Source organism: Euleptes europaea, chromosome 11 (genome assembly GCF_029931775.1).
Source record: "Euleptes europaea isolate rEulEur1 chromosome 11, rEulEur1.hap1, whole genome shotgun sequence".
Classification (NCBI taxonomy): domain Eukaryota; kingdom Metazoa; phylum Chordata; class Lepidosauria; order Squamata; family Sphaerodactylidae; genus Euleptes; species Euleptes europaea.
The window spans coordinates 21166346-21180989 of record NC_079322.1 but is presented as its reverse complement, the minus strand read 5'-3'; the positions used below and the strand labels follow the sequence as shown (position 1 = coordinate 21180989).

The 14644-nt window shown below is 44.0% G+C and overlaps 1 protein-coding gene across 1 annotated transcript; it reads left to right on the top strand.

Annotated features, from left to right (window-relative positions):
- The first annotated feature begins 238 nt into the window (after nucleotides 1–238).
- On the top strand, nucleotides 239–12851 carry STARD3NL (STARD3 N-terminal like). Its single transcript, XM_056857742.1, has 7 exons — nucleotides 239–524; nucleotides 3468–3545; nucleotides 6808–6885; nucleotides 8502–8555; nucleotides 8651–8768; nucleotides 9028–9126; nucleotides 12784–12851. The coding sequence occupies exons 1-7, from the start codon at nucleotides 300–302 to the stop codon at nucleotides 12834–12836; spliced, it is 705 nt and encodes a 234-aa protein (XP_056713720.1). The 5' UTR covers nucleotides 239–299; the 3' UTR covers nucleotides 12837–12851.
- The last annotated feature ends 1793 nt before the right edge of the window (nucleotides 12852–14644 follow it).

The window sequence follows — 14644 nt, the reverse complement described above, 5'->3', positions numbered from 1 at the left end:
GCTGAATAATAGTAACCCATGATGCCTGCCTTGTTCTGTAATAATACTGTGTTTGTAGAATTGGTTGTTTCCCTGCAGCTGTAATGAACTTCTGCTAGAAATAAAAAGCATTAAGAAGGTATTTTGTTGCTGTTACAATAACCCAAGAATATGTTACATGATCAAGTAGAGCCTGATTTAATAGCAGTCAGATGGGCATGACTAATTATGGAATTTTCCTTTTGTAGAGAAATTTCCTATATGGATAAGCCTGGAAGTGATGTTGAAGCTGGAAGAAAGCTGCTGTAACCAAAGTGAAGATGAGTCGATTGTCAGACGATCCAGAAAATGCCCATGGTAGCAGTCTGGGCTCCTGTCCTTCTTTACGGGATGTTCATTCCATCAACCCTGCACAGCTGATGGCAAGAATCGAGGCCTATGAAAATAGAGAGAAAAAAGGCATCTCTGATGTCCGAAGGACTTTCTGTTTGTTTGTCACCTTTGACCTCTTGTTTATAACCTTGCTGTGGATAATAGAGTTAAATGTGAGTTGCTTAACAAATATTCTTTGCCTGGAGAAATGGCTACACTGTTCACTTTGCTCATGTTTTTTAAGCAGAATTTTATTTATAGCAAGTGAACGGTTTAGTCCAGTGGTCATTTGATAGACCATTTTTAGGGTATTTCAGTCTTTGTTCAGATGATTAACCCACACTTTCAGACAGAAAATAAACAAGAAAAAATCGTTCATTCAATCAGAGTAATAATACAGCAGTATATCGTGAATAATATATGGTTCAGATAAACCTGTTTGCTTGCTCTGTCGTAACTTGAAGCTCCTACTTGGACACCCAGAAAAGTTGTCATTCAATCTGGTTTAGAAACTCATACAAGAAAACAGTCCATTTTATTGATTTGATTTCTGTCCCCAATGTGTCTAACGCAGAACATTATTAACACAATGAATTTGGGGAAGCTTCCATCCCATCCGACATGCCGCTGTTGGGTGGCATCCCGCAAAACCATCAGTTTTTATTAAGCTCTTCTGGCTGTTCCCACATACCTTTCATCTGGTCTCGCTCTTCTGAGGACCATTGGATGGTCAGCGGCCAAGCTGTATTCTCTTTAGTCCCTTCCCACAGGATGGCCAGTCATTTTACTGTTGAGAGGGAGGAGCCAGGTTTAGCAGCCGTGACTTGGCTGCGTGATGGCTATATGTGGACTCTGCAATAGGAAGGAAAGAAATGATGTTAGCAGAGTAGCACTTAACACCTTTTTCTTAAGGCTGTGATGTTAGATTGGCCTGGAAGTACCATGCTTCTTCCTGTGGTAGGGTTGCCAGGTTCCTCTTTGCCACTGGAGGTTTTTGGGGCGGAGCTTTGGGGTGGGGTTTGGGGAGGGGAGGGACTTCAATGCCATAGAGTCCAATTGCCAAAGCGGCCATTTTCTCCAGGTGAACTGATCTCTGTCAGCTTGAAATCAGTTGTAATAGCAGGAAATCTCCAGCTAGTACCTGGAAGTTGGCAACCCTATGTGGGTGGAGGAGAGCAGGGCATTTTCCTCACTGAATTCCATCACCTTCCCCCCAGCAAGGGCAGTGTGACTTCAAAGTGGGATGAGAACACTGTGTCTTCTTTTTATAAAATTGGTGCCTGGTCTGTGAGCCCTCTGAGCTTTATGTGGGTATAAATTTGTGCGACAGATAACCCACCTTTCCCTATAAGATCTAAGGCAGCTTCAATATTGAGTATGTAAGGGCAAAAGAGTGGTGCCAGGCTACAGACTTGATAGATGTCTTCCAGCAATGTTGGAGATAAAAAGGTATTGATCCTTTGATGTTCAAGGAGGTGTGGAAAGACCCTTGCTTTTAAGAGAAGGCTTTGTGAAAAGTGTTGTGTTCAGAGTTAAGTAGGTAGATAATCTATTGGTGGTTTAGGGTGAAATCTTGTGCATATTTTACTTGGGAATAAGCCCCACTAGATTCAGTAGGATTTACTTCCTTTGAGTAAATATGCAGATAGTCACTTGGTCATTTATTAAACTGTTTTTATATCTGCGAAGGATAAATCTTGCAGGAATCTCTTTGTTAGCTTATTTTTAGAATTATTGGGTGTGGGAGCTTTCAGAGTAATAAGGTAATTACCTCTTAAACAAAACTGTTATCTGAACCTGCAATCTTTCTACATGTTCTTTATATTTAGTTTTTATGGTATTTGACAGTTAATATTATCTTTGTAGCCATAACTAGTTTAAAACATTTTATGAAAGCCTGACACTGTCTAAAGTGCCAGAAGCACAATTACTAGACAACAAACTAACATTTATGTAGCAGCAGTTAATAGTTCCTAGTGCTTCTAACATTTTCAGTAATTTTAATGCTGACTAATTTGACAAAGGTCTTGTGCAGTTTCTATGTTTTAAAAGGGGGGTACAGTGTAACAGTTTGATTAAAGCTCTTGGCTGTTTTCGTGGCTGGGAGGGAGATATGATTGTACTCTTCCAGCTTGAGCTTCAATACAACAGCTTACTTTGATATATCTAATTCTCCACATGGCCCCATCTGCAGATACTTAAATCTGCAGATCAGGGCCACACACAGATTTCTACCAATTTGACAGACCACCACCCCAGATTTGCAGTAAAATCTGAGAACTTTAAAAAATGGATGGAGAGGTGATATGTCTGTCAGCCTACTGTCATCTGCAGCAGCAGTGGGAGATGGTGGAGGGGAGATAACGATGCTGCAGGTGGGCAGGGGAGGGCAGGAACTACCTCTGCTGTGCTGAGCAGTGGAGGTGGGGTTGAGGATGAGCAGGCAGGCAGAGCAGGTGGCAGAGTGGGAGGGGGTAGGTAAACAAGCATCCCCCTCCCCCTTAAGTTTCTCATGGGTGTCTGCTGGGGTGGGGAACAAGAGCATGAACCACTGCTTTCACCAGATTGGTGAAGGCAGCAGCACTTCAGGCAATGTTTTCTTCTTTTGGTGCCAGGAGTCTAGAGACTCCAGCCAGTCTGCAGCTCCTGTACACTGGCTGATGATGCCAAAATGGAAAAATAAGTCAGTTTAGATTCTGTAACTCACATTCATTATTCTATAAAAACCGTTGCGAATTGATAAAAATTCATATTTATACAGTGCTTCTAAGTGTGTGAAGAATATCACTTGTCCCTACAACAACCCTATAAGAATAACTGAGTGGCATTATCTCTTTATCGCAGATGGAGGGTGAGATCGAGAGATAATGCTTTGCTTAAAGCTACCTAGTGAGTTCATGGCAGAGGCGCCATTTGGACCAGGGACTTCCTGATTCACAGCTCAGACCTTTTTCTTCAGTTGATGATATGAGATTTCTGGTGCACTTGTGCTGATTTCCTTTTTCACTGCGCAACAAAGTAGCAAAAGCTGTTGCAATAATTTTGAAAACTGAACATGTGAACAAATGTACTTTTTCAAATTATATTAGTAACTAGACACATCTGTTTCTCTGTAGGTAAATGGGGGCATTGAGAAAACCTTAGAAAAAGAAGTCCTCCATTATGAGTATGGGTCTTCATATTTTGATATCTTTGTAAGTATTTGGTTTCTGTATTTTAATTGTTAAGAAATATTTACCACTCTTCTTTCTTATAGAATTATACCAGTTTATAGAGAACCCGGGTATGTTCAATAAATAGAAATCACCATAGTTCAATAGAGTTGGTACAGGTATCTTGGGAGGGAGTTCTTAGTAAAGGGGTCATGACCATAAAGGTGTTGCTCTAATTTTTTCCCCCCAGTGGATGGTGCCTTGAACAGATCTCCCTGAAAGGGAGATTCTCAAGTACCACTGAGCTAGGTTGTGTAAGACTTCTTAGGTCATAACTATTTTTCAGTTCTAATTTATGATTTAAGAATGGAGAGTTAATGCGGTGTTGGCCAAGCAGAATGAGAATTTTAATTTATTGTGTTTTCTGTTTGTTTGTGATACGATGACTCCTTTGACAATTAATGCAAGCCGATGCCTTCGGAGGAGTCACGTGGGGCGGGACACCCCATTCTGTTCTTCCCTGTTAGTTTCTGTGGCCCCTTTTGCGATAAGCCTCTGCCTACCAAATGATGGAAGAAGCTGGCTAGTAGCAGGAAGCCCGCCCATTCTTTTCACTCCAAGCACCTTAATCAGCTGGCTGACCAAAACCATACTTGACCAAAACGAAGTCCTTGCTTCGACTCTCCACCCTCCCTGGCACTACTTTCAGCTCCCAGCCCAGACCCCCCCAGTCAGCTGGTTGGCGATGGCTTGCGGGAGGGAGTCTTGGAGTCGAATTTGCATCCTGTGTCCTTTCTGCTCCGAGCCCATACTGACACTGCTGGCCAGCTGATGGGAGGGGCGGTTTGGAGAAGAAGTAGTTTTTTTTTTTTTTTAATACCCCCACTTTTCTCTGTCAGGAGTCTCAAAGCAGCTTTACAACTGCATTCCCTTCCTCTCCCCACAACAGGTACCTTGTGAGGTAGGTGGGGCTGAGAGAGTTCTGAAAGAACTGTGACCGGCCCAAGGACACCCAGTAGGCTTCATGTGTAGGAGTGGGGAAACCAACCCAGTTCACCAGTTTAGAGTCCGCTGTTCATGTGGAGGAGTGGGGAATCAAACCCTGTTCTCCAGGTTTGAGTCCACCATTCTTAACCACTACACCTCACTGGCTCTCTAGAAAGCAGGCCTGGTGTGCTGGTCCCAGCATCCTCTCTGCACTTCTTGCCTGTTCTGTCATCACCATCGCCTTTTCTCCTCTCTCCCCATCTGATCGGGGTGAAGCATTACCTTGCCACTTCTCCCTCCTCCACAAGCTTTCCTGTCATCATCTTTTCCTGCTACTCCCTACCTTTTTTTAACAACCCAGGGCCAACTGTGATGTTGGGCAGTATTTTTTGAAGTTGCTGTAGTGTCATGTAAAACCCAATTCCCCGTGCCGTTCTTTCCTTTACCCCCAGCAAGCTGGGTACTCACTTTACCGACCTCGGACGGATGGAAGGCTGAGTCACCCTTGAGCTAGCTTCCTGAAACCAACTTCCATCGGGATCGAACTCAGGTCGTGAGCAGAGCTTGGACTGCAGCTTACCACTCTGTGCCACGGGACCCCTGGGCTATTTAGGCTGCGTTAATTGTGATGCATACTTTTAAAAGCTTGTTTTAATGGTTTTGATTGTTCACTGCCCTGGGGACCGTAAATTGGATAGAAAGGTAGCATTAAAATGTTTTAAACAAATTAAAATTTAAAAATATATATCATGAAACTTGATAAGCTCCTCAGATAATTCTCCTTTAGATGTTTTTTTAAAAAACTGGTTCATTCCATTCATCTGATCTCAAGAGGGTGGACAGGGTTGGAAACTGTTAAAGAATTTGTGGTATAAAATTAAAGGCGCTGGCAGTGTAAGCGCTGTAGAGGCTTAAAAGTGTTCACACACATTGCTGCGGTTAGATTGTTGGACTGGGGTCTGGGACACCCGGGTTCGCATCCCCATTGTGCCTTGGAAGCTCATTGGGTGACCTTGGGCCAGTCACACTCTCTCAGCCGAGGCTACCTCGCAAGGCTGCTGATGTGAGGATAAAAAAGAGGGGGGGGGGAGAAGGACAGTGTGACCTGTGTTGGGTCCCCACTGAGGAGAGAAGTGGGCTGTAAACATCTAAACGTTAAGTGTTCAAGAAATGAAGGCCACAAGTCCTGTATGGTAGCTTCTGAGGGAAGTGCAAGGTCAGCTGGCGGAGGAGAAACTCCACGCGAGTCTTGGGACAGCAAGAACTGAAGTAGGAAGTTTGGAATGCAGAAGTGGAAGAAGTCCCCAGATAAAGGGAAATAAGGAGGCAGGGAACCCAGAAACTTGGAGGCCGGATATCTGATTGAAAATGGGATTGAGGGAAGAGGGAGCTCTGAAGAGATAAGAGGAGACTGGGGTTGAGATAAACAGACTGAAGGGAAAGGATTGTGGAAAACATCAGAGAGGCAGGAGAGGAAGAAGAATTGGTTTTTATATGCCGACTTTCTTTACCACTTAAGGAAGAATCAGACTGGTTTACAATCACCTTCCCCTCCCCACAACAGACACCCTGTGAGGTAGGTGGGGCTGAGAGAATGTGACTTGCTCAAGGTCACCCAGCTGGCTTCATGTGTAGGAGTGGGGAAACAAATCCAGTTCACCAGATTAGCCTCCGCCACTCATGTGGAGGAGTGGGGAATCAAACCCCGGTTCTCCAGATCAGAGTCCACCTCTCTTAACCGCCACGCCACGCTGGCATGAAGAAGAGGGTTTGGAGAAAGACAAAGAGGGCCTGTTGGGCTAGAATGCAAATGAATGTGTTTCTTTTAAAGCAAGGCCTCTCGGAGCATGTGATTTATTAGTGGTGTAATATATAAAGCTGTTGCGAAACTTGCCTCAGATGGGTAACTGAAATGACTTACCTGGCTGATCAAAACATTGAATGGTTCTCAAAAAAAAAAGTGTTTGTACGCCTGCCTTGCTTAAAGAGAATACGTGCTGCAGTGGTGTTTGTGAGTGCTGACTGATGCGACTAAAGCAGGGTAACCGAGATCGCGTAAAGTGTCACCACCTAGCTTGTGATGTTAAGGAAGTAGTCAAGAAGCCAGAGGAGGGAAATCCCCTCCGCTTAACCTAGAAGAAAAGGAAGTGACATCTGGAAGCTGCAAAAAGTAGGGGGAAGGCGCAGACCTGTTCCGTCTTCAGGATGTCTTGGGAGAAGTGGAGAGGGAAGGGCAAAGCAATCACGTCAAAATAGTAATAATCTTAGGTTTCTGATTTTTTTTTTAATCCTTCATTCCTTCTCCTCCTCATTGTAGCTCCTGGCAGTGTTTCGATTTAAATTTTTGATACTTGCGTACGCGTTGTGCAGACTGCAACACTGGTGGGCCATAGCGGTAAGTAGTTGGTTTTTGAACCGAACTTTAAGATGTGGGGAAAAAGTTGTCTGGACAGTCCCATACTCTTGTGAATATTCTGGCTGGGGCCCTAAGAAGATAATGGCGTCTGCAGTGGGTAACACTGCAAAGACGTCTCAGTGAGGAGCAGTGGACAGTTCCTATACTGATACGCCATCACTGGAATTCATGGCCTTGTTTGGGTTGCAATTAGGCATGTGCATCAAATAAAGCTGAACTGAACCCCCCTCCCCCCGGAAAAATACCTTTTTGGTATTGGGGGGGGGGGTTGAACTGAAAAAATTGTGGCAATTAAAGGGAGGTGAAAAGCAGATCCCCGAATAAGGCTAGATTTATTTGGCAGTATTTGGGGCCACTTTGGCCCCACCGCCATTTTTTACCCCTCCTTCACTTACCTTTGCCGCGGCTCCAAAGTCCACGTGGACTTTAGAGCCAGCGGCGATGCAGGACTGCCTTTATCTTGCTCCTTGTGTTTGTCCTGTATGCAGGGATCAGGATGTGCCAAGAAGCCCTTTCCTCTTCACCAGCTGATTCCTCATCAGAATCCTTTGGCAACCTCAGGAATTGGGGGAGGGTGGGGCAGCCATGGCTGCTCCCCCAATTCTGGGGCGTTTCTAAATGGTCTGTTTAGTTTGGAAAGAAGGCGGCTAAAGGGAGACATGATAGAGGTCTATAAAAGTATGCATGGTTTGAAGAGAGTGGACAGGAAGAAGTTTTTATCCCTCTCCCATAATACTAGAACACGGGGTTATCTGCTAAAGCTGGAGGGTGAGAGATTCAAGACAGATAAAAGGAAGTATTTTTTCACACAATGCATAGTTAAATTGTGGCACTCCCTGCCCCAGGATGTGGTGATGGCTGCCAGCTTGGAGGGCTTTAAGAGGGGAGTGGACATGTTCATGGAGGAAAGGGGTATTCATGGCTGTTAGTTGGAATGGATGCTGGTCATGCTGCATACCTGTTCTCCCTAATATCAGAGGAGCATGCCTATTATTTTGGGTGCGGTGGAACACGGGCAGGATGGTGCTGCTGCAGTCGTCTTGTTTGTGGCTTCCTAGAGGCACCTGGTTGGCCACTGTGTGAGCAGACTGCTGGACTTGATGGGCCTTGGTCTGATCCAGCAGGGCCTTTCTTATGTTCTTATGTTCCGCCTCCTGAATCTGTTTCTGATTGGGGGGATGACCCGTCTTGCTTATCTGCAAAACACAGTTTCATGCATTGGATCTTTGTTGTGGAGGACAACTTGTAAAGTATAGGGAGAATCTCTTGCGCAATTGCTAGTTTTGGTGGGGGGATTGTTTGTGAGGGGGGGGGTAATATACGGCTCACATCCATTTTGAAGAAAATGTGCTTTTAAACAGTGAGCCAGGTCCGCTGACTGTACTGTACTGTGTTTGAAACCATGAAAGCAATGAAAAATGTTGAAGGATCTCTGCCCAGTAGGCAAGGCATTAGTTAAAACATCCTGAGTTCTCGGCTTTGCTAAAGGATCTTTCTGGCTGTTGCTTAGTGCTTGATGCTGAGTAATGGCTTAGGATGGTGCACGATGGTAATGAGAAGAAAGCTACGTTCATAACTTCTAATATGTCTTTCAGTTTACAACAGCAGTGACCAGTGCCTTCTTACTAGCAAAAGTTATCCTCTCAAAGGTATGGGTGGTCCCAGTGCATGCTAACCCACTCTCCATTTAAACCATATGGTGTGAGAGGCTTTTTTTAATGTAACGTTTTCTTCCTTCCTTCAGCTGTTCTCTCAAGGTGCTTTTGGCTACGTGTTGCCCATCATCTCTTTCATTCTTGCCTGGATAGAAACCTGGTTCTTGGATTTCAAAGTACTGCCACAAGAAGCGGAAGAAGAAAACAGTAAGGTTCTTTCCTGTACTCTGCATTGCTTCCAGGGACTCGATGTTCTTTGGAATCAGAAAGAACTGCAAAGTATGTTGCCTCCCTGCACTGTGCTTGGGATGTAGGAGAGGACTGCTGTGCTATCCGTAAACTGTAGTCCTAACATGATTTCCCAATAAGGGTACTGATGCAAGGTTGTAGTTGCATATAGATGGCCGCTGACCTTGATAGACACTGCAGTAGTAGACCGTTCACACTATTTTGACCACTCTTATAGGACTTCTGATGGTGCAAGATGCCTCTGAACGAGCCGCCCTCATTCAGCCTGGCCTCCCGTCCGATGGGCAGTTTTACTCGCCACCTGAATCTGCAGCAGGTAACTGTGGCATTCTTTCATTCAAATACTAGACATCAGCAGAATGATATAAATATAGCTTTATTTGTTATTTGTTACTCTTCTCTCCGCCCTACAAGGTGGTAACATTAATTATACCGTACTAAAACTATACAACATTATGTGTACCCACTTACTTTTATTATGCCCTACCCCCTTTCCCCTTCTGTACTCTTTTTATAAGTTAAAACTAATAAAATATTTATTAAAAAAAAAAAGACGGAGGTCATCTTAACACAGGAAGCCGTTCAGACTGAGCAAAATTCGAGTCTGATAGTGCCTCAAAAGACCCACACAATTTACCAGGATATGAGCTTTTGTGAGTTAGGGCTCGCTTTGTCAAGTGAAGTGAGCTTTGACTCGAACAAGAAGAGTTGGTTTTTATACCCCACTTTTCTTTACCTTTAAGGAGTCTCAAAGAGGCTTATAATCACCTTCTCTCTCTCCCCCTCCCTGGCAACAGGTACTTTGTGAGGTAGGTGGGAATCAAACCTGGTTGTCCAGATTAGAGTCCACCTCTCTTAGCTGCTACACCATGCTGGCTTATGCCCTAGAAAATTGTGTTGGTCTTTAAAGCTGCTGGGCTTGAATTTTGTTCTACTGCGACAGACTAATGCAGCTGAGATTTTCTGTTTCCGTTGTGTTTATTCCAGTTGTACCAGTTTCCTTTGGCAGGCCTCTGGAAAACTGCAATCAGAAACTCCTAATTTTAAAAAAAATAGTATACTCTGCCAAGTATATTGACATTAGTATGGTTACTGCTGACATTTTGCAGAATGTTATTTGTCATTGGTGTGGAAGACAGGAGGTGCCAAAGTGTTTGCTGGTTTTCACAAGAAAAGCCATGCAAGCAGAAAATGTCATAGCTGCTGTCAGATTTAGTGTGTACTAAGATTGTGATCTTACATGTTTATATTCCTGTCTTGATATAACATTGCAATGTAGAGACATGAGACATATGGTAAAGGTAGCAGCAGACTTTACAAGTTCATACATATAAAAGTTTGCATGTCTAAACTTTCAGAGGAAAAATGGAATGAAAAATCATTTTAAATGAGGAACAGTAGAATAATGGGAAGCATGGTATTTAATGTCACTGAAGGGACAAATATGTTTCGATTTTTTAAAAAGAATTGCAAAGAAATACTGAAGTATTTCTGTATTTACCAGCGATATATGGGTGAGAGTTAAAATACTGTGTATTGTGCCAGTTAATAGCTGACAAAAAATTACACTGATCTTTGGACTGCTTTTGTGAGGAAATAGTTCACTGCCTTTCCCTTTGGCGCCATCTAGTGGAGATCAAAGCTTGACGCATTTCCATGGGAAAATAAACATGCAGCTCAGTCATTCCACATGAGACTTTATGAAATAATGTATGCACCCCCCCATCTCTGCCCTAAAGAAAGCAAAGGCTTTTTTTCCAGCTTGCTGTACTCATTAATTAACATACAAAGGAGTGCACACATTGCTTTGCAAGCTTCTTATGGGCCTGGTTATCTTTCCCAAACAGCCCCCAACAAAAGAAGCCTGGAAACTTTAGTTGATTGGGGGGGGGGGGGCGACGACGGCAGAAACACTTCATGCTGAGGCAGATGAAACAGAATTAAAGAACCAACCTGTAAAGTTGTATCACTAAATTTGAAGGAGTCATACTGTGGAGACTTTCTCTGTATAGTTTAAAATAGTAAACTGGCTTGTAAGATTCATTCGTTATTAAAGGTAAAGCAAGCACTGGGTCATTCCTGATTCATGGGGTGATGTCACATCCTGACGTTTACTAGGCAGACTACGTTCACGGGGTGGTTTGCCAGTGCCTTCCCTGGTTGTCTACGCTTTACCCCCAGCAAGCTGGGTCCTCATTTTACCAACCTCGGAAGGATGGAAGGCTGAGTCAACCTTGAGCCGGCTACCTGAAACGGCCTTCCGTTGGGATCGAACTCTGGCCGTGAGCAGAGCTTGGACTGCAGTACTGCAGCTTACCACTCTGCACCACGTTGCTCTTAATGCATTCATTATTTACAGAGCCATTATTGCAAAGCTTTTGGGTGGGGATCCCTACCTTTTTTGAAGTTGGGGGCACCTTTGGAATTTGCACACAGAGTGATGAGCACAACTTGCAAAATGGCTGCTGCAAGAGTCGGAGCCAACCACAGGATGCCAGGGAATGAGGCTAAGCATAACTCTAATAATCTCTGCAAGATTTCAGGCAAAACCTGATTAACAGGACACCATTTAAAAGGAACATATCATTTTAAAATATTGCTTCCATACAATTTACCTTCAGGCCCAAAGTAAAGATCCTTGTGCTGTGGTGGGAGATATTGCCCAAGTAACTTTTTAAAAATCTGCTCAGCCAATCAAAAGCCCAACCCACCCCGTCCCACCCTCTTTCTAAAAACACTTGGCAGGCACCCGGCAGGGTGGGTGCCATGGTGCCAGTGGGCATTACTTCATACTGTTTCCCAGCAAATTTTGTTTTATCTCAGAAAAGAACTATAGTCATGTAAAAAAAATAAGGTTAATGACGTTAACTTTCTATGCTAGGTCAGACCACAGGTCTGTAGCCTGGTATTGTGTATTCAGTAACTTGCCACGGTCTTCCCCCACTTTTCCAAGATGTCTTTAATTGGAGCTGACAGAGGTTGACTGCGGGGCTTTCTGCATTCAAAGTATGCGCTTCGTTGCAGAACTCTGGCTCTTCCTCAGTTTCTGACAGAAAAGGTTAAGGTTTTTTAAACTTTTTCTTCGAGAGCAGGAAAAAAACTCAGTTCTTTGCTGTGTCCATGTTGGTGTGCGTGGATGTTCCTAGTAAACAAAAAAAGGCTTCAGCCAAACGTTTCTGAATTATCTGAGGTAACTAAGGTAAAATGCTGTCTTTAACCTGGAAAGCAGTTATGCCACAGCAAAGCCAGCTTTTCATGTGAAATATAGGAAAATATCCAGCCCATCAATTTTGGTAGTTGTCCTCTTCATGTATTTTTAGAAGAAGTGTTTGGTTTTAAACTAGAAGCCAAACACTTCCAGAGCATTTTCACCCTGAAATTTTCTTCTTGGCTGCCAGTGAGGCTTTCGGCTTCTTTATTGTTCAGCTTGGCTTTCCAGTGAAACAGATTTATTCACAAGCCAGTCATACTGGGGGGGGGGGGGGCATTTCTACTGCCACGTGGAGATAAGGAAACCACCCTTAAGGATCAAAATTCCAAAGTCTGTGCTGCAGTGGACTTGTTTAGTATCCCAGCGAGTCTTTACTTGTTCAATATCTTTATTTTAATTTTGTGCTGTGGCGCAGTGATCTGAAGAATTTATTTACCTGCACGTTCAGAAAACTCACACGACAGAGTTCTTCTTAGGCAGCATTTTCTCATGTTTCTCCATCTTTTTTTGAAGATGAGAACAAAATCTCTGCAGGAATAAAAACAGTACATGGTGTTTGCTGTTCTAATGCTAAGTTAAATCATCTTTTTGCCTCCTGTGTGGGGTTTTTTTTTTGTTACTTTTCTAATGGCCCGCCTGGCTTTTTAAGGATGAATGGATTAATATCTGGGAAAATGTAATACTAAGTAAATAATGTATGTGTCTTAACACCCATCAGCTTCCTTTGAGCATGATACTATTTGTTTTAATTGTCCTTCTAAGGATCTGATGAAGAATCTGATGAAAAACAGGACAGTGAGAAACCTGTTGTATAGCAAATATGTTAACAGGTAAGTTCTTCTTTACAGAAAATAAATCATATATGAGTAGTCCTTGCATTCTCCACTCGTACAGAAGTAAGAAACAGTAACCTATACATGGGTACTTTCACTCACGTTTGCCCCCATCTGTCTTGGTTATTACTTGGAGTTATGCATGACTTTTCCATCCATTAGAGATGACCTCGCTGCCAGCCCTCACAAATCCCAGGACTTCCCGTTCCTTTGTTAACCTGATTCTTCCCTCTCCCCTGAGCTCAGCCCGGATGAAATCCCCGTGCATAAGGCAAAGCGTGGGACATGGAAGCTTGGTTTCTCTCACAGCCAATTACAAAGCAGAGTGTAAAGAGGCAGGGATTCAAATGCTTCCTAGGAGCTCTTTCTGAGCAGAAGAAAGGCTTTTAAAAACCGAGGCTAGGATTTCTCCCCCCCCCCCTTTCAGATTGCTCCGTTTTTTGTTCTTAAAATGCTTTTTATGCAGCAATTGGGTTTTGGGGGAGAATTTCCCCTCACAGTAAGCTCTATAAAGTAAGCCAATTACAAAGCAGCATTTAAAGGGGCAGGGACTTCATCTGAGCTTGGAGACTGCTGGTGCATAGATTCCCAACAGGAAAGTGTGGGTCCAGCAAGCAATGAACCTCATGTAAAACTCCCATGCATAAACGACCCTAGTCTTCATACTCCCCTGCCAACTGACATGTTACTGTTCCAGCTGACGTGCACTCATCAAGCAATTTGAGCATTAGACTGCACTTGAGAGCTCTTATCTGGCCCACGAGCCAGCCAAAGCAGCCACCCTTCCCCCACTCTCGATCTGGGCTGGCGAGGCATGGCCCGGCCCGACCAAGTGACATTTATGTCATATCCAGTCCTCGTAACAATTGAGTTCGACACCCCTGGAATAGATGTTACAAGACTGCGACCAGTGCGTGTAGCTTTTGATTCACCCAGGTCTTGCAACTGAAGAGCAAACCTGGTTTTGTTCTTCTGTTTCTTGCCTGTGTCGCCTCAGGCTGCAGATGGGAGAGGTCATGGTGATGAATTCTTCTCCATACGGGGTGGAGGGGGAGTTAACATAGAAAAGTGCTAGAAAAGGAGAGCCAGGCTTTGAAGCCTTCCCCTTGATATGTCAGCCTGCCCTGGGCAAAGAAATGCTCGCGTGGAGAAACGCTGAGCCGGGTGAGTGGTCTGTCACCTTATCTGCGCTTTGGGACCGCTTGGCCTAAGACTTCAGATGGTGAATTAATCAGGGTTGTGTCTTGTTCCTGTTGCTGATCAGAAACAAACGTGTGGCTTTCCTTGACAGAGCGAAACCCGAACCCAGACTTGCTCAGGACTTGTCACGCTTGGACTATAAGGATGATGCCTGCAGTTGACTCGCTATTGAAGCTCGGAGCAGAAGCATTTATTTATTTATTTATTTGGTCAAGGGGGGGGGAACTGTCCCCGCGTCGCGCAGTACCTCACCAAACCTGTCCCGTGCCTGCATACGTCTCTTGGACTGAATCGTGCCTGATCTGAAAAAGTGCTCGTCCGTCCCGTCACGTTTGAACTGATTCTCCCCACCCCACCCCAGGCTGCTGAAGAGCACTGTGCGCTTGTTAATCTGATCTGGAGCCCTGATGCTATATGAAGAGATTCTTTAAAGCAGAAACCTGTCCAATTATGGTTTGGATTCACTAGCTGATGCTTAATGTCCTATTAATTTAACATTTTTAACCAGGTATATTTTAAAAATTGAATTAAACTAAACACATTAATACAAATGTGACATCACGGGTTTGTATGTAAATTATGAGCAGGCA